Here is a 26,040-nt window from a genome sequence, read left to right as displayed (position 1 = left end):
GATAAACATGAAAACTTTGTTTTCAGACTCAAAGTATGCTATATATAAAACTAAGATTAATTTTAAGCATCCTAAATTCTTATAATAAAGTATTCTAAAATATATAAACTAACTATGATGAGTACTTGAGATTTTTTATTTTGAAGTGTCCTTACCTGCATTCCAGGGACTCCAGGAATACCTTTTTCACCCTTTTCTCCATTTCCAGGTGCACCCTATTATCATTCAAAACACTTTGTTTAAACAGATTACCCAAACAAGACAGTTATAGATAATTTATAATGTGACCATGGGCAGAAAAAGTAAAAACACAGATAGTCATGTTATAGATTTCATCTACAACCACTAGTTAGGGCTAGAGATCTTACACTGACTTGACATTCCCTCTATCCCAGGGTCCATTGCCTTTTGTTACCCAGGAGAAGACATACCTGTTTTCATCTTTTAACATCTCATTTTAACATGTTCTCAAAGAGGATCTTTCTAGCTAAGAGTAATCTTTGGGATTTGTAAGGGACCAGCCCATATGCCTGTTATAAAGCAACAGGAACATAATTTATTTATAACATTATTGGCAAGGAGGGATAATGCACAAGAAACAAGTTTTTTAAAATAATTCATAAAGAGAAAAGGCAGTTCTTACCCACAACTGCTGAAGCCCCAATTTTGCCTACCAAACCTATATGGAGTAGTCCCAGTGACTTGCTTTTCTGTGTAGCAGGAAATGGCCAAAAGAAAAAGGGGCTGGGCTCAATGTACAAAAATATAATACTCTGAACCAATCTTACTTCTCAGCAAGGCTGTGTCTACACTGGCACCCTTTTCCGGAAATGCTTAAAACGGAACAGTTTTCCGTTATAAGTATTTCCGGAACAGCGCATCTACATTGGCAGGATGCTCTTCCGGAAAAGCACTTTTTCCGGAAAAGCGTCCATGGCCAATGTAGACATGCTTTTCCGGAAAAAAGCCCCGATCGTCATTTTCGTGATCGGGGCTTTTTTGCGGAAAAGACTACTGTGCTGTCTACACTGGCCCTTTTCCGGAATAGTTTTTCCAGAAAAGGACTTTTGCCCGAATGGGAGCAGCATAGTTTTTCTGGAAAAACACTGACAATTTTACAGTAGATCGTCATTGCTTTTCCGGAAAAGCAAGCGGCCAGTATAGACAGCTGGCAAGTTATTCCGGAAAAGCGGCTGCTTTTCCGGAATAAGTGGCCCAGTGTAGACACAGCCCAACTGTGCCCACTCTCCCCTCCCTTTCCTTTGCCCTCTAAAAAAGATCCTGGACCTAAGAATTGTCTCTTCTTCCATGAGGCCTGATGAATTTCCTTTCACTAAACATGTCAATGCTCCTGCTCCCTGGCTGTTCCTTCCCAGCAGCATGGGGCAGAACAACTGCTAAAAGAACTATGTTGGGAGGGAGGAAGAGGAGAGGCTAGTAGGGCAGTGCACAAGATCTATCCCTCCCAACTGACAACTTTGCCATGAGCTTTCCTGAGGATCCTCAGGACCTGGGAAGTTGGGGGACTTCCTCTCTGATGCGCTTCACCTCTAAAATCCCAATCCTACTGCAAGGGATGAATCTGGAGTCCCTTCTTCTCCCCTGCTTTCTAACTGGAAAGAGACTGGCATGCCCATTGTAGCCAGACAGGAACCCCCACCTGTAACATACATCTTGCTTGCCTGGAGCATACAGGGCACACAGAGCAGTAAGATCAGCATAGTCTTTGAAGCCTTGAGAGAAGGCCCGGATATGCTGGCTGCTCTGACCCTGGATGGCTGTAAACAGAGATACGCCAATTGTTGACCTCGAGGCTGCGAGAACTGCCTTGGCTGGCACCTATATTGATACGATCACTCTCTCGTCCGGGGGGGGGGGGGGGGGGGGAGAAATCTCCCGCCCAGTAAAGAATGTCCAGTACTCACAATTTAGTTATCTTTCTTGCAAGTGTAAATTAAGTTGAAACTCCCTTGTAAGAACTGGCGTCACAAAGACGGACCAACACAATTTGGCATCTTAGATAAGAAAGAGGATACAGGCCCCTATGGGTATAAAGATGGGTCCAGCAGCACACTCACTCTGAGCGTCAATCTACCATCTATCTGCTGGTTGGGTTAGGTGATTGGCCTCCCAATCGTTCCATGGGGACGCCCACCTCGTATTCGTCTTTCCTAGAAATTGAGGGACCGGCCCTGGCCTGATACGCTGGAGTCGAGAGGCACAGAAAGGGGTAAAAATTGTACCTGGATGTGTCCTTTGTCTTAAGTGTACACATAGACTTAGAGCTCTTTAAAGTTTAAGCTGTCACTTGGTACCATTATTTCTATTTTCTATATTTATTTTCTTTGTAACCATTTTTAAGATCTATATTTGCTAGCAGTTAATAAATAGAGCAATAGTCATTGTAACCATATGATTTATAAGCTTCTTTAATAAACCTGTAACTGTTTAAGCTTTAACCTGACTCCTTCAGTTGCTGTAACAGAACCAAACACAATTTAAAAGAACTCCAGCCGGTCATAAGGGACAGATACAGGCAGAGCTGGGCATTTGGAACGTGTCGCTTCCAGGGGACAGATCTATAGGGGCACCTCTCAGCCTTCCCTAGGCTGCCCGCTGTGAAGGGATCATGTATCCTAGCAGTCAAAGTTTAAAGTGTAATAAGCTCTCCCTGTAAACTATGGGGCGTCTGTTAGCCTGTTGGCTGCCCGCCGCGAAGGGACCCTGGTCCTAGCAGTCAAAGACACGGACGTAAAACTTCTCAGGGCACCTGTCGGCCTCCCTTAGGCCGCCCGCTGTGACAGGACCTTGTGACCCAGCCGTTGAAGACTCGGGTGTATAACACATACACCACGCACTGCCCTGACCATCAGCTGACACCCGTGTGTAGCAACACTTGAGAGTCAGCTGTAAAAGACATTTTTGGCAGACAGATTTTTCCAGAACATTCTGCAATGTATGTTTTCACATTGTTTTCCATGAAGATTAAATTCTGCAATATAATGCTATGGTATTTCCCAAGTCAATCACTCATTGAAAAAGAGTGTTTAGCAACACAAAAGGGAACTCTGCCAACATCATTTAGGAATCAGAGAATGATCATAACAAATGTTTAGGGCTGAAAAAGATCTTGGGAGGTCACTTAGTCGATTCCCTTACCCGGCGGCAGGTCCAAGTAAACTTAGACCATCCGTGACAGACTTTTGTATAACCAAAAGCGACGAGGAGTCCTGTGGCACCTTATAGACTAACTGAAGTGTAGGAGCATAAGCTTTCGTGGGCAAAGACCCACTTCATCAGCTGTATAACCAGTTCTTTAAAACCTCCAATGATGAAATTCTGCAACTTCCTTTGGTAACCTATTGCAGTACTTAAATATCCTTATTGCTAGAAGGAAAGGGAACAATGCAGAACAAAATATGTCACTTACTTTGGGTCCAGGTGATCCTTTGGGTCCTACTGCCCCTGACATTCCTTTTACACCCTAAATATAAAGATGCAACATTTTTTCATCTTAGCATGCAGAAGATATTTAAGACTTGCATAACTCCTGAAGTTTTGTTAGGTTTTGAAAATTGGCTGTAAATATGGGACCTTGTTATTCATGCAGACTGCAAATGGCATGAGTGTAGTCAAAAAAGCTTGTAATTGTGGATGGAGGTAATAAAGGCAACGGAAGGCGATCCCTTTCCAAATAGTCATGGCTGGATGCTCTCTAGGGAGCCTGCTGAGGCGGGAGGTGGGGGCAGGGCTCTGGCATTGGGGCTATGCTACCATGTGCAGAGGGAGGGAGAGAATGAAATGGCATCAGTTGGCAGAGCATGGGGGCTGGTGGCAGGGTGCTGGGGAAAGGTGGTTGCCAGGGGTAGGCTGGCCGGAGTTCCAGTTGGGCTGAGAAGGCTGGGGCCATGGGACTGTTTGGCTGCTCCAGGAGCTGACGGGGAGTTGGGGCTGTGTAACTTCCTGACAATGGAGAGAGGCACTAGCTTTGCAGAGGGGCCAACAGTCATAATGGAGGGGTCTGACGATGCAGGGTGGAAGAAGTGGGGCTGGGATTTGCCTCTCCAAGCCAGCCATTCACCCACTGCCCATGCTTGTAATTATAAAGCCAATTTCTGCCCTCAGTCAGGCTGTGTCCAGACTCCATGCCTCCGTCGACGGAGGCATGTAGATTAGCCAGCTCGGAAGAGGGAAATGAAGCCGCGATTAAAATAATCGCGGCTTCATTTAAATTTAAATGGCTGCCCCGATCTGCCGATCAGCTGTTTGTCGGCAGATCGGGAGAGTCTGGACGCGATGCCCCGACAAAGAAGCCTTTCTTCATCGACACAGGTAAGCCTCGTGAAACCAGGCTTACCTGTGTCGATGAAGAAAGGCTTCTTTGTCGGGGCATCGCGTCCAGACTCTCCCGATCTGCCGACAAACAGCTGATCGGCAGATCGGGGCAGCCATTTAAATTTAAATGAAGCCGCGATTATTTTAATCGCGGCTTCATTTCCCTCTTCCGAGCTGGCTAATCTACATGCCTCCGTCGACGGAGGCATGGAGTCTGGACACAGCCTCAGAGTTGCACTGCTGTAACTGAGGATAAAATTACTGGGAGTGATGCATAGCAGGAAAGATCCCTGTTTGACTCTCATTTCCCAGGTGGAGTCTGCAGACCTGAAACGGACCCTTACAACATGTACTAACTGCTTATGCTAAACAATCTCCTCCATCTTGCACTTTGCTCTCATACGAGGAGTTCCCTTCCCAGACTTGAAGGAGAGCAGAGCTCTCTGTAACTTGGAAGTTTGCCTCTCTCGCCAACAAAAGATATTATCTCACCCAGCTGTCTCTGCAGAGCTGGCATTTAGCAAAAGAAATTCCTTTCATTCATATATAATGTTAATTAAATTTGATTGTCACTGAAATTTCAATACAGAACTCCACAATACAATTTTTACAATTGCTTTTTAGACCAGAAGTGCATTTTAAATGTTTTAGAATCTGCAGCAAAAGAGTCTCCATGATTCTGTAAAGTGCTAAGATTATTCTATCTATTTTGAGTACGTGAGTGCTACAATTCTAGCCAATCTATTATAGGGGAATTTCTCTAAATACCATGATTTCACATTCAAAAATAAATATGGGGACCAAGCTTACTTTTCGTAAGTAATGTATCAAAGTTGAATGCTTGATAGTTTGACCTGTCTTCAGCAGAGTCTCAAACTTGTTGAAGAAATCTAATACATCTCTCTAGTAAGATCTCAAGCTAAGTACAAAGGTCTATGGAAGTGATTGAAACTGTGAGATCGGTATGGAAAAGGGATTCCGTTCCAGAGATAATGTGTCTTGTCAAAGATGCCTGAGTTAATGAGGGTATGTCTATACTATGCAGCTTTTAGCAATTAGGTTGTGTCGACACAGCCCTGTCACTAAAAGTTGGGTGTGTGTGAATGTGGTTGGTCAGCACTTTTGCACTTGCAGCAGTGAAAATTTGTAATTTGGGAGGTTGGGGAGTTAAGAACCATGAATGCCAAAAGTTTCTGTCAATCAATTACAAGTGTAGATACAGCCTCAGTGAGTTTTTGCTGATGGGTATATATTCAGCCCGCTCTGAGGCAATCTGTCCATGGTGCAGAGGGGAAAGATGTAAAAAGAGGAATGGTACAAAGATCTTCTCTGGATAGAAGTAACACAATGGCTAAACTCGGAGGGGCTGACAGACTCACCAGGCCGCTGGGCAAGGTGGGTAAGGGGAGGCTCCATGCCTCTGGAAGGGGCAGGGCCTCATATAGAAGGGGCAGGGCTGGGGCTACCGTCTCCTGGGCAGCCTCAGCATTGGCCGAACACACCACGCGTATCCCCCCAGGCAGCTTCAGTGTTGGCTGAGAACTACTCCAGGAAGCCCTCAGTGCTGCTTGGAGCATACTGTGTGCTGCTCCAGTGGCGATTTAAAGGGCCTAGGGCTCCAGCCACCACTACCAAAGCTGTAGTACCAGCAGTGGCAGTCAGGAGACCCAGGTCCTTGGGAATCACCAGGCCCCCGGGGTAGCTGCCCCTTTCCTCTTCTCCGCTATCCCCACATCCTGCATCGGCTGGTCTGGATAATAGTATTTTTAGTGATGATGGTGGAACATTTCTCAATAATGATCCTTAATATAAAATCTGTGAAAAATGCATCTTGGGATAGCTCCTCCAGTAAACTGAGTACAGTCATGTTTAAAAACAGACTTTAATTTGCAAACCTTTTCTCCTTTAACCAGGTGAGAACCAGGAGGCCCAACCAACAATGGCTGTCCTGGAGATCCGGGTGGTCCAAAATCACCCTATTAAAGACAGAGAAGCAATAGAAATGGATATCTGGTTCAACGTGCTGGCTCTGCAAGGTTCCAGGGCATTTAAATCTCCTAGTTACAACACAAACATCTCTACTCTCATTGAACAAATGCTTCTGCTGGTTTGTGGGTACAAAGAGCTCTGCAAATTCCTGTCAGCCACCCAGCACTCTTTAAATCCATGAAAGGTAATGGTCCTGTAGTGAGCAGGGGTGGCTGCTTACTGACCCCGAGGGGGATGAGCCCCTCTTTGAGCCTGGGTGGGCCAAGCCAGGTCCTGCCCCTTTAACTCCAGAGAGGCCATGCGGCAGATCAGGGAGCATAAAAGCCCATCCCAGGAGCTCAGTAGGGCTTCAGCTGCCGGAGAAAGCAGAGGCCTGCCCCGAGCTCTCAAGACAGGAGGGCCCGGAGGACCTTGCAGAGGCTGAGAACTGGCCTGGATCCAAGACACCTTCTACACCCTGCCCAAGAGTTCAGACTACCATGACCCCAACGACCAGCAGCCAGCGTGGAGCCAGATAGATGCGGAGGGGGAGTTAGGAAGTGGCCCAGGGGAAGCTGACGACTGTCAGGGTGATCTCATGACATTTTAGAGTGTGTCAGTGTGTTGTGGACCAGATCCCTGCTGACCCCAGTGGCAGCCAGGGCTGTCACTGCTAGGGCCCTAGGCTGGGAGGTGGTGAAGTAGGGAGGGCCCGCGTCCCCCCTGCTACCCTACATACCAGGTAGCAGTCTCCCCATCCCCGCTCATGCCTAGGGAACTGTATTTACTTTGCTGCCCTGCCCTGAACTAGGGCCAGGGCCTCAGGGATGGCTTTACCATGAGGTGAACCGAGGCGGCCGCCTCAGGTGCCAGACTGGGGGCTGGGGCACCACTAGGACCCAGAGTGTAGAAAATTGTTTGTTGCTGGTGCATATGTATTCTCTCTGCTCTAGATGCACAGAGATGGTGGAGTGCTGTGCTGGAGGAAGGAGGGCACAAGAGACATAACAGGCAGGCAGGAGGAAAGATGAGAGGGAATAACAGAAAGCAGCAGCAGCTGCAGTAAGAGAGGAGGAGGAGCCTCTTATGTACCTCTCTAGCACCCCCAGAAGCCTGGACTGATTAACACCAGCTTCTCAGGGAGCTTCCTGTTTCCTGCTGCTTCCCTGAACCCACTTGAGGAGAACAGGCAGTCAACTGAAGTAGTAGGAGCCAGTTAGGCCCTTAAGATGTTGATATCTTCCCTCACTCAGGCCCTGCTACCAGCCTGCTTATTTGTCCCCTTCAACTGAGTGTTGAGAGCCACTACAGTGAGCCCTCGCTACTTCGCGGTTCGACCATCGCGGATTCACGACTTCGCGGACTTTTTTCAAAGCCGCGGAGGGGCTCCGGCGGGGGAGCAGCCCAGGCGCGCCTGGGATGCCCCCCCGCCGGCTTCCCCCGAGGCTTTGAAAGCCTACTTCGCGGATTTTCAGCTATCGCGGTAGGGTTTGGAACCTATCTACCGCGATAAACGAGGGTTCACTGTATAGCTGGCACAGAACAGCAGTCATGAGTGGAAGAAGAAAACGCCCCTCTGGGGCAGCATTCAGAAAAAGAAAGAAAGCAAAGGAAGCTTTTCTATCTAAGCAGGAAGAAGCTTAGACACAAATGTTCATGATGAGCCTTCTGGCCCCACTGAGGATGTGAGTGGTGAGGAGATGCCTGATCTTCCAGTTAGTCAGAGCGCAGGTGACCTGGCAGCTACTGCAGCATCCATATCTCCATCTCAAATGGATGTAACCATGCACATTCCTGAAGAGAAGGGTAGATCAGAGAAGAGTGTGGTAGAGGCGCAAGAAACAGCTGCTGCTGAGTTTAGTTCCTTAAGTCTAGATGATCCAGGACTATGGACCCACTTGAGCGGTAGCCTGAGGGACTTCCTTGTACTGCATGGGCCACAGCAAGTGAAAAACTTCATGTTCCCCAAAGACAATGAAAATAGAAGTTTCCATCCAACACATTACTGGCGTGAAATCCCCAATGGTGACAAAGTGGAGAAGCCATGGCTTATGTACTAAAAAACCCAGAATGCTGCATACTGTTTTTGTTGCAAACTCTTCCAGTCTAATGTTCCAGCCACACTGGGTTCTACAGGAACAAAGGACTGGAAAAATCTGGCTAGTAATCTGGCATTCCATGAGAAGGCAGCAAATCACCAGAGCACATTCCATAGGTGGAAAGAGCTTGAGATGAGACTAAGGTTAAAGGCCACCAAAAATGATCAGCATCAAGAGAAGATTGCATCAGAGTCTCTTTACTGGCAAAATATTCTGAAAAGACTTGTTGTCATTGTGAGAATGCTTGCTACCCAAAACCTAGCACTGCTTGGCACTTCAGATCAGCTGTGTGTGCCAAACAATGGAAAATTCCTTAAAATTGTGGAGCTGATGGCTGAGTTTGATGCTGTACTTCAGGAGCATCTACGAAGAGTCATTATCCAAGAAATGTACACACACCAATACGTTGGAAAAACAATTCAAAATGAGATCATACAGTTACTGGCAACAAAAGTCAAACGTAAGATTGTGGCAGATCTGAAGTCGGCAAGGGTATGTCTACACTAGCCCCCTAGTTCGAACGAGGGAGGCTAACGTAGGCATTCGAAGTTGCAAATGAAGCCCTGGATTTAAATATCCCGGGCTTTATTTGCATGTTCCCATCCGGTTGCATTTTTAAATTCCACTAGTCTGAAGTAACTGCCCACGGCTACACGCGGCAGTGAAACGGTGATATAGCAATTAACTGTTACTCCTTATGGAATGGAATGAGGTTCGAACTAGGGGGCTAGTGTAGACATACCCCAAGATATTACTCTGTTTTTCTGGACTGCACACCTGACATCAGCCATACGGAACAAATTACTTTAATGGTGCATTCTGTAACAAGAATAGAACCTAGTGAAAATGTCCCTGCAATGGTGACTGTCAGAGAGTATTTTCTAGAATTTATTGACATTGATGATACTACAGGAGCTGGTATGACAAATGTGCTTCTTAAAAAGCTGGAAGATACAGGAATTGCGATAGCTGACATGAGAGGTCAGGGCTATGATAATGGTGCTACTACAGGAGCTGGTATGACAAATGTGCTTCTTAAAAAGCTGGAAGATACAGGAATTGCGACAGCTGACATGAGAGGTCAGGGCTATGATAATGGTGCTAACATGAGAGGAAAGAACAGAGGAGTGCAGACTCAAGCCTTTTTTGTACCATGCAGTTCTCATTCATTGAATTTGGTGGTCAGTGATGCAGCATCAGCGTCTAGTGAGGCTGCTGAATTTTTTAATGTAATTCAAAGCATCTATGTATTTTCTCTGCATCAACTCATCGATGGCAAATTCTGAAGCAACATCTAGGAACATCCTCTCTGACACTGAAACCACTGACTGCCACGTGATGGGAAAGTCGAGTGGAGGCGATAAAGCCTATCAAACACCAAATAGGAAAGATAGATGATGCCACAGTTGCCATTATGGAGGATAATACTATGACAGGAACTGTTTGTGGGAGAACAGTGGCAGAGGAGAATGGAATCACAAGAAATACACATAACTTCAAATTTCTGTGTGGCTTAGTGTTGTGGCATGACATACTGTTTGAAATAAATGTTGTAAGCAAGAGACTCCAAGGTGTTGACCTTGATGTATCTGGAACAATGGAACAATTGGATAAAGCAAAGTCATACCTACAGTCTTACCGGACATATGAGGGATTTCAAAACGTTGTGAAGAGGGCACAGAAGCTGGCAGAGGAACTTCACACTGAAGCTATTTTCCCACCCATTCAAGAATACAAGAGTCACTGAAGAAGAAGACATTTTGATTACGAGGCATGGGATAATCCCAAACAACAATTCAAAGTTGAATTCTTTAACCAGGTGCTAGATTGTGCAATAAAGTCAGTTGAAGAACGTTTCATGCAGCTCAAGGAACACAGCAGTGTATTTGGGATGTTGTATGATATTCCAAAACTCTTCACTATACCTGAAGAAGACCTACACCAGCAATTCAGGGCACTAGAGACAGTGTTGACACATGATGACATGCACGATATTGATGTAAGTGATTTAGGTGATGAACTGAAAGCTCTTTCAAGATACATTTTGATCTTTGCAAGATCAACTCCAAAGGCTGGTATATATGTACACAAATAAGATGACCACCCTCTTTCCAAATGCTTTTGTTGCTCTGCGCATATTTCTACCACTTCCTGTAACAGTTGCCAGTGGAGAACGCAACTTCTCCAAGCTGAAGTTAATAAAAACACATCTATGCTCCACAATGACAGAGGAGAGGCTGGTCGGCCTTGCAACCATTTCAATAGAGCATGAGCTGGCCCAGACTGTGGACCTTCAGGAAGCAGTTCAAATCTTTGCAACCAAGAAGGCAGGGAAAGCACCACTTTGATTATTCAAACAGATTAAAATGCCAGTGTTTACTAAGCAGACAAGAAAAGTTACATTTGCTGATCAGGTGTTTGAAAGTTAAGTGTTACTTACAATTTTTGAACAAGGTATTTTAAGTTGTTAGTTCTCCTTTACTGGGGTAGGTAGCGGAGTAGAACAAGAAGAAGGCAGAATTGAGACCTTTCAAAGTTTTGGCCCAAGCGAGGGGGCATGGGGACATCATTTGAGCTCCTTGCCTCAGGTGCCAAAATGTTGTGGGCCGGACCTTACTAATTGTGGGATTGTGTTTGCATTGCTGCCCCGCCCTGCATGAGAGCCTGGGGCCTTATTGACTGGGAGGGGGCGGGGGCCTGGGTTTGCATTGCTGCCTGCCCTGCCCTCAAGCCCCATGGACCTTTACTTACAGGCCTGAACACAGGTCAGGGGCCCAGGACTAAAACAGCCAGCTTATAGCTCCCTATATCTATCCATTACAGGAGTTCATACTATAATATACTATACTATACCCTAGTACTTGAAGTGCCAATGAAATCTGAGGGTATGTCTACACTACAAAGTTAATTCGAACTAACAGACGTTAGTTTGAATTAACTTTGATAGGCGCCACACAGGCAAACCGCTAGTTCGAACTTAATTCGAACTAGCGGAGCGCTTAATTCGAACTAGGTAAACCTCATTCTACGAGGACTAGCGCCTAGTTCGAATTAAGTAGTTGGAATTAAGGGCTGTGTAGCCACTTAATTCGAACTAGTGGGAGGCTAGCCCTCCCCAGCTTTCCCTAGTGACCACTCTGGGCACCACCAGGGAAACTCTTCTGCCCCCCTCCCGGCCCCAGAGCCCTTAAAGGGGCACGGTCTGGCTACGGTGCCCGTGCCAGGTGCAAGCCTGCCAGCACCCAGCCAGCAGACCCTGCACCTGGCACGGCACGAACCAGCCACCCGCTGCCACCCAGCCCTCCACCTCTTCCCGGGACCAGGCTGGCGGCTCCCGGGAGCCTGCCCAGGTCCGCAAGAAGCGGGCACCCACCTGGTCTAGTGCGGAGATCATGGACAGGAAAGTGGCCGTCTAGGGCAGGATAGCTGCCAGCCTGGCCACCCAGGAGCAGGTCTGCATAAAAATCAGGGTGGTCCAGTGAGACCCTGAGCCCTGAGCTTAGAATGGCCATACTGGGTCAGACCAAAGGTCCATCTAGCCCAGTAGACTGTCTACTGACAGCGGCCAACACTAGGGACCCTGGAGGGGATGGACCGAAGACAATGACCAAGCCATTTGTCTCGTGCCATCCATCTCCAGCCTTCCACTAACAGAGGCCAGAGACACCATTTCTACCCCCTGGCTAGTACCACTCCATGGACCCAACCTTCATGAATTCATCTAACTTTTCTCTTTAAACTCTGTTCTAGTTCTAGCCGTCACAGCCTCCTGCAGCAAGGAGTTCCACAGGTTGACTATTTGCTTTGTGAAGAAGAACTTTCTGTTATTAGTTTGAAGCCTGCTATCCATTCATTTCATTTGGTGTCCTCTAGTCCTTCTATTACGGGAACTAATGAAGAACTTTTCTGTATGCACCCTCTCCACCCCACTCATGCTTTTATAGACCTCTATCATATCCCCCCTCAGTCTCCTCTTTTCTAAGCTGAAAAGTATCAGTCTCTTTAGCCTCTCTTCATATGGGACCTTTTCCAAACCCCTGATCATTTTAGTTGCCCTCCCCTCTTCCACCCTCTCTCTTCCCCTTTCCCACCTCTTTTTCCCAGTCTCCCCGAGTTTTGTTCAATAAAGAGAGTTTTTATTTTTGAACACACATGTCCTTTATTTTGTACATTAGGAAGGGGAGGTTAGGGAGGGGTACGTGGAAGGAGGTGAGGGAGGAATGGGGTACGAGCCCCCGAAGGGGAGGACTGGGGTGGCTCTGCGGGCTCCTCTCCTGCAGCCCCCCCGTTTGACCCTCCTCCACGGTTGGCAGCCTGGGGCAAGTGCATCCGGGCTGATGGCCGAGTACTGTGATGTGCCGAGTGTGGGCATTCAGGGCACTCCAAGCCAGGACTGCTTTGCTGTCCCTCATAGACATAGACAAGCAAGCAGGGAACCCTGAGAACTGTCTGTCCAGGGTGGGGGTCGGGTCCCTTTAAGTACAGCCCTCGGCTAGCCTGAGACAGCAGCTCCACGCTCTAAGTCCTAACCTGATGCCCTGCCGGCAATGGTTCCGGCCAGCCTTAACTTCGGTTCAGGGTCCACTCAATGTGGACTTGCTAGTTCAAATTAGCAAAATGCTAATTCGAACTAGTTTTTAGGTCTAAATGCACTAGTTCGAATTAGCTTAGTTCGAATTAACTAATTCGAATTAAGTTAGTTCGAATTAGTGCTGTAGTGTAGACATACCCTGAGAGACTTCAAGCAGGTGTGCAGTCTGCCTATACAGCTTTCTGTGCAGGATCAGGACACTGTGTAAAGCTACAGGGACGGCTGTAACTAACGATAGGAACCATCTGCTAAGTATATGGACTATGTATTCTCCTAAGAGAACATTTAATTCTACACTCAAGCCATTTTTAATATCATTAATTGTTTGCTTACCGGCTCCCCCTTTTGTCCCTCCACTCCAACCCCTGGACTGCCCTAATAAAAAAATTCAAAACAATGGATGATGAGTAAAAACATTCACAAAATACTTGCATAATAATTTAACAATTTCAGTATTTTAAAACATTGCTATAGTCACACAATACCGTAAATGTCTGTATAAGTATACATTTCACTGCAACTGTACGAATCCCATGGAAAACAGACACTCACCTTTTCACCTGGCAACCCAGGAAGGCCTGGAGCACCCTTTAAAAAAGAGAGTGAGACAACTTAATATTCTGACTTGAGGGCACAGCTTTGCACTAAGAATGATCCAGATCTGAACCTTCCTAGAGGAAGCAAAATTTCTCCCACAGGTCACTTGAGGTGCATTAGCTATGTGCCTAGACTAGAGCCTCACCTCCCGATGGAATGATGGTGCAACCCCTCATGGCCAGTTATTCCACTTGTCTGCCCTCAGCAGTTTGGTGTTCTGGCTCTATAACTTTACTTTTCTGGCTCTATACCTTCCCTGCCTCCTTCAGAGCTTTGTTTGCAAGGGACGAGTCAGAAGAGAGTATTACCCAAACTCCCTGTACCTATGGACTGGAATTCTGCATGGATCTTACCTGTATGTGCACATACATGTGGGAAAAGGCCTTTATACTCTCATTCTCCCACTGCAGATGAATGTAAAGGCCAGGAAGCGTCAGGCCCTTTAAATAACAACCTTATACCAAATGTTTAGGTGTGAATTTACATTGGGGCTGAATTTTTTGGTTGAATTTATATATAATCGCAAAATGCAGCATTATGTAACAGTGCCGGTCTTACTTGCAAGCCTGGTTGGCCTGGGAATCCATATGGGCCCCTTGGTCCCCTATTGCCTCTAGGTCCCTGAAAAAGAGGGGGAAAGATGTATTTATTCGTGAAAACATTAGCATCTCAATTGTTTCCTCATACCAAATTACTTAACATGTCTCACACTGATTCCCAATTCTCATTAAACTCCTGAATGCTATATTGCTTGGACTCCCTCTATGTCCCATTGGCATTGTTCTGGTCATGTACAACTGGCAGCCTGGTGCTTTTATTCCCATTTGGCTGATGTTCTAGAACAACTCCTAGGTCATGTAGTGCAGACACTAGCTAATAATAGTTATTCATATTAGTATATAATACATTATATGTACTATATAGTTAGTGTACATTTATACTGGTATGTAGTATTGTTGTTTGTGGTGGTGATGTAGCTGTGTTGGTCCCAAGGTATTAGAGAAATGAGGTTGGTGAGGTGGTATTTTTTTTATTGGACCAACTTCTGTTGATGAAGACAAGCTTTGGAGTTAACACCAAGCTTTTCTTCAAGTCTGAGACAGATAGCGTCACAGCCAACTACAAGGTGGAACAGATTCACAAAATGATCACTCCTTATCTGGCTTCTCAGTCCTCATCCTCAAAGGAAACCTGCACAGCACTTTTCAAAAGATGAGTCTGGGAGCTTAAATTCATAACTTTGCTAGACACTAAGATCATAAGCTAACGAAGACAGTGGATTGATGGTTTATTACAACAATCTATACTTCTACTGACCTTTTTTGTCAAATGACTGCAGAGGTGGGCTACTTCACCTTTAATGCTCTTACAAAATGTGTCACTATTTATGCTAAGCAATCTGTTCTGCTTTGTATTTAGCTGTGACAGTGTGAGTACCTTTCCCAGACCTGAAGGAGAGCTCTGTGTATCTTGAAAGCTTGTCTCTTTCATTGAAGACATTACCTCTCTCACCTATCTTTCTAGTACATACTAGTAATGTATATAAATATGACAGGGTGTAACAAGCCCACACTGGATCTCACTTATGAATGGTCTCATTGAAAAAGTATGACAATAGGAGAGAGAACAGACCACCTTAGCAAGACTTGCCTGTGTGGGACTGATGGTCTTCCCAGAGGGTACGTCTAGACTACATGGCTCTGTCGACGGAGCCATGTAGATTAGTGTACTCTAAAAAGGGAAATGAAGTGGCGATTTAAATAATCGCAGCTTCATTTACATAAAAATGGCTGCCGCGCTGTGCCGATCAGCTGTTGGGGGCCCAGCACGGTAGTCTGGACGCTCTGCGGTTGACAAGGGAAGCCCTTGTCGACCGCCCCGTTATGCCTCGTGGAATGTAGGGATGTGCTGTGCCGCCAAACAGCTGATCGGCACAGCGCAGCAGCCATTTTGATGCAAATGAAGTGGCGATTATTTCCCTTTTTAGAGTACACTAATCTACATGGCTCCGTCGACAGAGCCATGTAGTCTAGACGTACCCTCTGGGAAGACCATCAGTCCCACACAGGCAAGTCTTGCTAAGGTGGTCTGTTCTCTCTCCTATTGTCATACTTTTTTAATGAGACCGTTCATAAGTGAGGGTTACTCACTTTCAGTATATGACAATACTACAGTATGTTGTTCAACAATAACAAACAAGTATGTGAGCTGAAGAAAGATACTTACAGGTATGCCAGGGAGCCCTGGTTCACCTCTTGCTCCCTGGAATGACAAGCATTTTTAATAGAGGGTCATACTTTCACTTACACAGAATTATGAGCCAACATGTGATTTTCAATACAGGCAGCCCCCGGGTTACATACAAGATAGGGACTGTAGGTTTGTTCTTAAGTTGAATTTGTATGTAAGTCGGAACTGGTACATATTGTAGGGGAAACTCTAGCCAAACATTTCTCCAGAGCTCAGTTTTATTCTCCCACACCTCACTTCCTTCAGTCCTTTATTCTCAAGCTGAGGTGTCTGCTGAGAAAAGCCACTCCACGTCTCCCTGGTCTGCTGGAGGGTGGGGGGGGTGCTAGCTTCGCGTCTCCCTGGTCTGCTGGGGGGGAAGCAGCTAGTGGGGGGTTGCCTCACCCCGTTTGTAAGTAGGGATCCGATGTAAGTCGGATCCCTGTAACCCGGGGACTGCCTGTATATTGAAAAAAATCATTTAAATAACATCAAGCTTTGGATTTAAAGAAGAATTTGATATTGCAAATATAATCTAATTGTTGAAATACATTTACATATTTTAGAGACTCTTAATAATACATTTTATAATATCATCTATTTACTAAAGCTTTTAGTATTTTAAGGAAAGGCTGGCTTCCTCATGCCCAAATTTTCTTTTTGATCTCATAGTTAATTAAGACACAATGATGAATTGGTGACAGCACAATAATTTCCAGGGTAACAGACTGCATTGTCATAGGAAAAGGATTATGATGTCAGTACTGGATCAATGAAAAGGAAAGATGGGACACTGAGAGAGCCTTTATAAAAAACACAAAAATATCCAAAAATAAAGAAAATACAGAAAAAACATAACTGACTTCCGATACACATGCACTGATGAGTCTCTAAATCACGGAACAGTTCTTAGGAGAACAGCTGAAGTCATGTATTTGATTATACTTTTGTTGATTTAAAAATATGCCCAAACTGATTGCATGAAAAGTGCCATAGTGAAAACTGGTGTTAGGAGCTCCAGACTTTTTGCTCAACAGTTGGACTGCACTGTATTCACTTTAGGAACATCCCTACATTTAAACATAAGGTTAAGTAGAGATTTTACTATTAGTCTAATTCCAGATGAAGATTAAATGCAAAAGGTCAGGAGCCACAGACTGCATTCTGGTGTACTACTGCACAAGAGAATGAAAAAGACAAAACATTTTTCTGATCAGCAAGAATCAAGACAATATCACTCCAGAGTACAAAGGACTAAGTCCATCAAGAGATGGGCAAGACTTCCACGGCAGGGCACTCCCTGTGTGTGCTGCTCTGCTGAACTCAGTGGGAGTTGTGTCATAGTTACAGGGCAGAGAAGGAGATATAAAGGTCTAGAACCTGAGCTGATACAAGTCAGCATAAATCCAGTGAAGTCAATGGAACCGTATATCAGTAAAGAATGTGCTCATAGGTTTGTTTTTTTCTTTTAAAGCATCATTAAAATGCTGCATTATCATGACATGGCCAATCCTAGTATTTTACAGCTTTGCTTATCAGTATTTTGCTGGTTTGCTATTCTCCTCTCCCTGAGCCTCCATCTCTCTATCTGCTCTCTTTTAGATACCGAGTCTGCAAAGTAAAGTTAGTCTGTGCATACATGTTTGAAGGATCGATGCCACAGCATGTAACCCCTTTTAGGGGAGTCTCCAGGCCTCCTTTTATGTTTGAAAAACACTTAGTACAGAGTAGGCACTACTGGAATTAAGTAATGATAATGGTATTCCCAAGTGGATGTGGTGTGCAGGAGGCAGATCCATACTAGACCAAACCTGTAACTGGAAGCAATTAGCAAATTTAAAGGCATCTTGCTGAAAGGAGTGTTACACCACTTCCATTCATGTACTCGGTCAGCTCAACGTACCAACTGTGTTACCCAGCAGCTATCCATAAGGCTCAAAATTCAACAAGTGTTTGGCTCTAGGTCAAGATTTGGCCTTTGTATATACAACACCAAGCCAGAGGTTATACTTCCACTCACGTCCATGGCAATTTGAAGTTATGATTCTCACAGCAACTCTAATTCAGCTTTTGTACCTTTGTAGAATTTTCCTTTACTGCACATGCTGTTAGCTTTAATGCCTAAGCATATATCCCTGAAAAGTTGGGGGGCAATTTACAGCTGTTGTGGGAATTTCCTTATTTGAGGACAATTAATAACTCAATCTGTATACTGTAGTTAACCTATTTGCATTTAATTTCCATTTTAAAAATAGATAAATTAGATTTTATTCAACAATTTGGTGTTATTAAAATACTTATATTACTTACTATACATATCTTCCTACATTTTATGATTATTTCCACAATAATATACTTACGGGATCACCTTTAATGAAATCTGAAATATACACAGAGTTTCCTTTTTCTCCTTTTTGCCCAAGAATACCCTGAAAAACCAATCAATAATTAAAATTAGATTATGTTCTGCAATAACAACAAGATCTGTCCTCTGATACTCTATACTGGTGTACTGTTTCAGTGATGTCTCAATTTTTATGGCATTCATACTAGGGATGTAAAGTCCCATTTAATCAGTGAACTGGTTAAAGTTACATTTATCCAATTAAGCAGGATCCTAGGGGCAGGGGCTGCTCCAGCCCAGCGGGGTGTGGTGTGCCAGGTCTGGCTGGAGCAGCCCCTACCCCATGGAGCTGTCAGCTGCCAGCTCCCAGTCCCGCAGTACTGCCGTCCACTGGCCCCCAGTCCCACAGGGCTGCCAGCTAACCAGTTACTGGAAAGATGTTAACAGTTCACATCCCTAATTAAGACTCTGTCTCCCAGCTATATTTAATTTCAATGGATACAGTGGCTACTGGAATATAAGTTCTTTACCTTCCTTAGACATTCATACCAGGATTTTTAAGAAGCCAGTTGTATCTTAAGATAGGAAATTTGGAAGTAACAACTGCTGTACCTAAAGAAACTTTAAGTTCTTCAATTATTAGTGTATCCAATTTTCAGAATATTCCAAAAACAAACGTGACGTCTAAGGTGTCCACAGAACCAGGATATCATTTTATGGAACTTAAATATACAGAATCTGTACGCAGTAACAGACGATATCCTGGTCTTACACGGACATTCTAAAGCTTGAGGTTGGAAATGAATAGGAAAGTACCTATCATATGACTGCTATAATAAACTGAAGAGCAGCATCTGCATACAGCTGGAGGCAGCTGCAGGAGAATGGACCCATCAAACAGGTTGCTCTGAAGCAGTCCAATTGAAAGCTACATTTGCTTCTGCCTTATTTCCACTTATATCTCTCAACAAATTCCAGGTCTGATTTTGTTTGTGCAACAAAGTATTTTTATTAAATGTATCTTGTCACCTTTTCAGCTTCTTAAGCTGGGGTTTTGTGTGTTAACGCTTTAATTTTTTTCAACCACTTATTTTTTATTTAAAGGGACAATTACAGGTATATATTTAAGATAAGTGAAATTACCATGCACTTATTTTATGACAAAATTATACAGGAACATGATGTAAATGGGAAGGAACAGGGAAATTAAAAGTCCACTGATGTACTTGTAGTAGGTAATCAGGTTAGTATCTGGAGTAATAAATCAATTAATAAGTTTGGGAATCAATCTATATACAGAGCTTGGTGTGGCATTATCATACTTGAACAGATAATTAAGATCTTTGTTTTCACTTTGTCATGTTTTCCTAGAAAGCCTAATTTCTTGGTGTGCGTATTTTAATTTGGATCCCAAGCTGTGTGTGTGTGTTGTTTTATGTTCTTTTATATGCTGTGATAGGTCTGCTAAGGCTCAGATTTCCTAGAACCAGCAGATTCAGGCTCTAACTTTGTTCTAAGTCTCAATTTAGCAATTCTGTGCTTTTGCAGAACATCAAAAACTATGTCAGATCCTTTGCTGGTATAAATCAGCATAAACTGTATTGCACTCACTGGAGCGCTACCTTTTTCCACCAACCAAGGATTTGGTTCTGAGATTTTAATTTACTTTAGCCTGTATTAAAATATTGGAGTAATTTAAATTCAGATACACTTTTTTTCAGAGGGAAAGGCTAGTAATCTTAGAGATAATTTTAAATATTTCATTTTTATAAAATATACCTCAGGGTCAGACTGTGGCTGGCTATTATACGGTAGAACATAAGATGATGGTGTGTGTCTCAAGTTATGTATACATGCCATGCTTCTTTTAGTGGCTTCTTTTAGTGGCATATGGTATACAAGGCCTATATGCAGAGGTGGGGGTGCAAAGGCTGTGAAAGCACCCCCTTGGTTCCCCAAGTAAGCATAATCCAGCCAGCCAGGGAAAGGCAGGAGTGGCACGTTACCTGAGTCTCCTTCCCCCGTGCTCTGACCAACTGGGGGAAGGCTGGGGCTGGTTTCCTTGCTTACTTGGGGAACTATGGGGGTACATTCACACCTTTGTGGTCCACACTTACAAAAAAAGCACCTCCCCCCACAGAAATTCCTGCGTACGTGCCTGCATACAAACCCATACAGTCCCCCTAGCATGGGTATGAATGGTAGTGTAGCAGGTGAGGCATAATTTAGGCAAGTATTGTAAAGGTGCCTGAAGGGTGTACATATAAATTATGGATGCAAACGACTAGTTGACTATTTGATAAGCAAAAGCTTATCAGATAGTCAACTAGTCGCTTCCCCCCCTTGCTGCCTCTATTAGAGTCAGCAAGAGGTGGGGAGCAGGAACCAGTGCTGGGGGGAGCCAGCTTAAAAGCCAGTTCCCCCCAACACCATCTCCACAGGGGCAGGGCAGACAGGGGGGTAGTGGGCGCAAGCCAGGAAACAGTGGTCCCACCTCGTGCTCAGGAGAGGCGCAGCATCTGGGACTTTTTAAATGCATTAAGAGCCTGACAGCTCTTAAGTGTTGGCTCTTAATACATTTAAAAGGCTGGTGCGCAGCGGAGGGGACCCTGCGTGACCAGGGAATCAGCTGTCCCAACAGGCTCTTAATACATTTAAAAGGCAGAGCTGCAGGGGGTTAGCTCCCAGGTTGGGAGTTAATCCCACTGAGGCTCCCCCACTTGTCGACTAATCAACTAGTTGACGGAAAATCCATCGACTAGTTGATTAAACTAAATTTAATATCCCTGGTATGTACAGTAAACTTCCGATAATCCGGCACCTTTAGGACCCAGGGGGTGCCGGATTATCAGATTTGCCGGACTATCAGAAGTGGGGGCTATGAGGGGTCTGGAGTGGGGTGAGGGAGATGCCACCCCAGATCCCTCATAGCCCCCCCCTTCCGATAGTCCGGCTCCGCCCCAGGCGTCCCTGATTCAGCTGCTGCTGGTCAGTTTCAGCAGCGGCTGAATCGGGACGCCTGCAGCAGAGCAGCTGGGGTGCTGCCGGGTTGGTCCGGTAGCACCGACCCTTGGTGCGGCGAGACCAACCCGACAGCATCCCAGCTGCTCTGCCCCAGGTGTCCCCAAGTCAGCCCCTGCTGATACTGATCAGCAGCTGACTCCAGGAAGCCCGAGGCAGAGTTGCTCTGCCCTGGGCTTCCTGGAGTCAGTTGCTGGTCAGTTTCAGCAGCGGCTGAATCAGGACGCCTGGGGCAGAGCAGCTGGGGTGCTGCCGGGTAGGTCCCACAGCACCGAGGAGCGGCGCTACTGGACCAACCCGGCAGCACCCCAGCTGCTCTGCCCCAGGCATCCCCAAGTCAGCCACTGCTGATACTGATCAGCAGCTGACTCCAGAAGTCCAAGGCACAGCTGCTCAGCCCCGGGCTCCCTGGAGTCAGCCGCTGGTAAGTTTCAACAGCGGCTGAATCCAGATGCCTGGGGCAGAGCAGCTGGGGCGCTGCCAGGTTGGTCTGGTAGCGCCAACCCTTGGCGCTGCGAAACCAACCCGGCAGCACCCAAGTTGCTCTGTCCCAGGTGTCCCCAAGTCAGCCGCTGCTGAAACTGATCAGGGGCTGAGTCCAGGAAGCCCGGGGCACAGCAGCTCTGCCTCGGGCTTTCTGGAGTCAGCCGCTGGTCAGTTTCAGCAGCGGTTGAATCGGGGACAGCTGGGGCACTGCCGGGTTGGGTCCCGCAGCCTCGAGGGGCAGCGCTATAGGACCAACCCGGCAGCGCCCCAGCTGCTTTGCCCCCAGCTTCCCCGATTCAGCCGCTGGTCAGTTTTAGCAGCGGCTGAATTGGGGAACCTGGGAGCAGAGCAGCTCCAATGGTCCAGCTGCCCGGAGCACTTCCGGGTTCCTGATGGTGCCGGACCATCAGGAGTACCGGACCATCAGATGCCGGACCATCGGAGTTTTACTGTATGTATCTTATACAGCCCTCTATACAACAACACTAGTGGCACGTAGCTTTGGAAACTTTTCTTGCATAATGGCCCCAGCAGACATAATTGTGTTCTTTGACTTGGGAGAAGTTCTTTTGTGATCAAGTACTGCAGAACTTCAGTTTAAGGGTTAGCAAACTTAATTTCATCTTTAACTTAACATTGGATCCTGAAAGATGCTGAGCACCCTCTAATTCACTGATGTGAACAGGAATGGGCGGCCCTTAGCATCTTCAAAAAGGTGCTGTGTAGAAACTGACTAAGTCAGGACACAAGCTCACATAATCGAAGTCATAAGCCTACCATATAATCATACAGTTGGAAGAGACCTCAGAAGATCATCGAGCCCAATCCCCTGCCCAAAGAAGGACCAAACCCAATGTCCTGGTCTGCTTGCTTTCTTTGGCCTGCAGCCATAGTCTAAGGTGTTAACCCGGAGAGAAAGTTAAATAATTTATAATTAAGCTCATAACTTACAAGTGAGCCTCTTGGTCCAATATATCCTGTCTCTCCTGGAAATCCGGGATCTCCTCTTGAACCATTGCAGCCATTCAAGCCAGGTCTGCCCCTTGCCCCTTCAATTCCAGGATGTCCCTATTGAGGTTTAATTACATATATTGATGTTGCATTGTTATTTAGGTTCAGCTTTTGTCTAAACACAGCAGTGACACTGGTGACAACTGGGACAGAGGATAACTCACATATGTCTTGCTTCTATACTCCTTACACTAGAAAAAGCCTCCCAATCAGGTTTATAAGAATCTTTCTTACATCCAGCAATAGGCACAAAACTGGGCCTGTAATCTGAACATAGAGGTTTTGCTCTGATACCTCTAACATTCTGTTCTTTGATGGCATGCACAGCAGCAATGCCAGGGTAGGCAGAGCATTAGACTGGACGCTATTCTCATCAGAATCATTAACAAAAGTGTTCCTTCAATGGAGGCAAAATCAAACTCTAAGTAAATGCCTTCTGGAAGAATTAAAGAGCAATTGGGGAAATAAGGAAAAGGTTTTGTTCCTTGTGAGTGACATACACTAAGGCCATTTCAAACTAGCCATGCCCCTTTTTACTGATAGGGTACAATTCAAGAAAATATGGCAAATTTTGAGTCAAACATTCTATACGCTCAGGGGAATCCACACACAAATTCTGGAATGGAGGAAAGGACTTTTCACCCTCCTCCCCCCGTCCCATGGACTGACCATTCACTATTACAGAGGACGAAGAGAGCAGTGGACACTGGGGTTGGTTGGGAGTTTCCCACCAGAATGATTTTCCAACTGAAAATATCTTTTGTGCAAAATTAAACACCTCTACATGAAAATTTCACTTTTGCAAAAAAAAAAAAAAGTTAGATTTTCTATTGTGAAAACTGAAATGACTGCTCATTGGCTGCCTATCTGGAAGTTTCTTGTCTGACAGATTAACCTTCCAAGTGGGATGCTGGCAAGCCAAAAAAAATCCCATTTTAGGACTTCTGAAACAATTCTTTTTTAAAATCCCTTTCTCTGAAAAACTTTTGAGGAAATTTTTTTTCACAAACATGCTATTTTTCTTGAAAAAGGAATCTTTATTTAACAGACAATTGTAGCAGACACAACGTTTCTGTTAAATTTTGGCCTTATGGACCCATGTTTTATTACAGCTCCTTTAGTAACATTCTGACTACATGGAAGGCTACATGTGGAAGGCTTACACAGAGCAAAAATGGATCAGAGATCTCCTCCACAGGATCTCTGCTTCCTGGCCTACATGAACATCCCAAATGAACTATTTCTATTTTGTTTGTTTCCTCTGGGCCATAAAGGCTCTCCCAGGGTTTAGATCTAATAGAAGATCATTTTCAAAATATTGAATTTAATAGAGCATCCTCTCCTTTTACCCTACTCATTCCACATCTGATACAGTGACATTTATATGATGGCTTGTACAAAGGTATATTTCTATTTGCCTAAATACTAAAATGCCAGGTTCTATAGTCCCTATTCAGGAAAACTTTCACTGGTATCAGTGAGGTTTTTATCTGAGTAAGGACTGCATGACAGGTCTCAAAATGCTTCAATGGGAAAAGAACGACTAATTAGGGTTCCTTTTTGCTATTTTAAAAATGTATTCAGATGCTGTGTGGTCCACCTTACAGCCTTGAAGCCAGAAACTACTGTTTTTTAATTCTGATATTGGCATTTCTATGCTGCATTGATTTGGTTAAGCCTTAGTTAACTCTCTAGCTACTATTCCTCTTCTGTAAAATGGGAATAATAATATTTACTTACTTCAATGGGCCACTAAGAAGTATAATTAATTTGTATTGTCATTTGGAAAATAGGGTAATGTGAATTATTAATACTAAATATAATAATAATTTACCTTGTTTTTCATGCATGTACAAACTGTGTCGTTCTCCAGGTGATACAATATTGCAGGGTATAAAACTAACTGTATCTGATTAGTAAGGTAAGCTGTTTTAAAAGGTACCTATGGATTCAGGTTAATTGTAATCTTTATACCACAGTATTGGCAGTGTACTTACAGGCACACCATCTAAACCAGGAAATCCTGGGACTCCTGTTGGACCCTAAAAAAAGACATTTTAAATTGAAGAACATTTAAACTGAGGACAACATGAGGATGTGATATTGTAAAATTAGTGCCAAAAACTTTCTGGAAATAGAGACACATTTGAATCATGACTTTAACTCAAACACTGCAGGATAAATGGCTTGTTGTAGCTATATTGTTCCCAGGATATTAGAAAGAAAACTGGGTGAAGTAATATCTTTTATAGGACCAACTTTCTGACCGGTCAGAAAGAGAAGTTTTTGAGATTACTCAGAGCTCTTCTTCAGGTCTGGGAAAGATAGTGTACTAGGCTAAATGCAAGGTAGACCAGATTGTTTAGCATAAACAGTTAACACATATTATAAGAGACCATTCAAGGCCAAGTGGCCAGTTAGAGTAAAACACCTTGTGTAGACACTGACTACTTTCCCAGATTTGAAGAACAACTAAGTGTAGTTTGAAAGCTTTGGTCTTTCACCCACAGAAGTTGGTCAAATAAGTTATACCTCACCCACTTTGTATCTCTGATATAAAGTGGACAGACTCCGCCTGGGCCTATCCAGCTAGTGTAGTCTGAACGATGATCAATGATAGCTATGAATATCACAAATGATACTGGGGGATAACACTCAGCCCTTAAGGCTAATTTCATCCATTATAGTTTATGGGATTACACATAAGATTAATATAAACATAATATGTATGTGCCATACTGCAGACTGACTTCTGCTTCCATTGATATCAATGCAGGATCAAGCTCTATATTTCAGTACAGTTGTACACGAGAAGCTAAATTTTGATCTTGCTTATGCTGGAGTTAATGCAATTAGACCAAGGAAAGCAAGGGTAAAGGTTCATAGATTGTAGACCTGGTAAAACCAAAAGCTGAATTATAACAGTCAAACAAAAATGGCAAAGTTGTGCCTATTGTACAACATTATTTTAAAGCTCTAGTCTTCCCCATCATATGTGCATTAGGGCTATCAAGTGATTAAAAAAATTAATCGCACGATTAATCGCACTGTTAAACAATAATAGTATTCTTACTGATGCCAAGCTCTGTGTTGCGCTGCCTCTTTAAAACACCACTGCAATGTTTCAAAGGGCTGTGGGAGCCCGGGATCAGCTGTGTGGGCGCTGCCCCTTTGAAACACCGCTGCGGTATTTCAAAAGGGCAATGCAACGCGAAGCCTGTGGTCAGCTAGAGTCCCCAACTGACCCTGGGCTCGGTGCAGTGCTGCCACCACAGCGTTTCAAAGGGACAGCACCACGGGAACCTGGGATTAGCTATGCAGCACTGCCCCTTTGAAATACTAAAGGGGCAGTGCAACAC

General features: G+C 44.8%; 1 protein-coding gene across 1 annotated transcript in view; it reads right to left on the bottom strand.

The window, feature by feature from the left end:
* The window catches only part of COL4A4 (collagen type IV alpha 4 chain), a 113,018-nt gene that overhangs the window by 66,069 nt on the left and 20,909 nt on the right, over window positions 1-26,040 (bottom strand). Inside the window, exons 5-14 of the mRNA XM_089780857.1 lie at window positions 24,679-24,723; window positions 22,622-22,738; window positions 18,180-18,248; window positions 15,817-15,852; window positions 14,149-14,211; window positions 13,546-13,581; window positions 13,327-13,368; window positions 6,231-6,311; window positions 3,431-3,484; window positions 156-215 (exon numbers count right to left, since the gene is read on the bottom strand). Coding sequence (XP_089636983.1) covers window positions 156-215; window positions 3,431-3,484; window positions 6,231-6,311; window positions 13,327-13,368; window positions 13,546-13,581; window positions 14,149-14,211; window positions 15,817-15,852; window positions 18,180-18,248; window positions 22,622-22,738; window positions 24,679-24,723 — 603 coding nt within the window. The remainder of the gene's footprint in view (window positions 1-155; window positions 216-3,430; window positions 3,485-6,230; window positions 6,312-13,326; window positions 13,369-13,545; window positions 13,582-14,148; window positions 14,212-15,816; window positions 15,853-18,179; window positions 18,249-22,621; window positions 22,739-24,678; window positions 24,724-26,040) is intronic.

The sequence above is a fragment of the Pelodiscus sinensis genome, chromosome 10, assembly GCF_052426305.1.
Source record: "Pelodiscus sinensis isolate ZL-2025 chromosome 10, ASM5242630v1, whole genome shotgun sequence".
NCBI lineage: Eukaryota > Metazoa > Chordata > Testudines > Trionychidae > Pelodiscus > Pelodiscus sinensis.
Note: the sequence above shows the minus strand (reverse complement) of the source record. Positions and strands in the feature narration are given on the sequence as shown.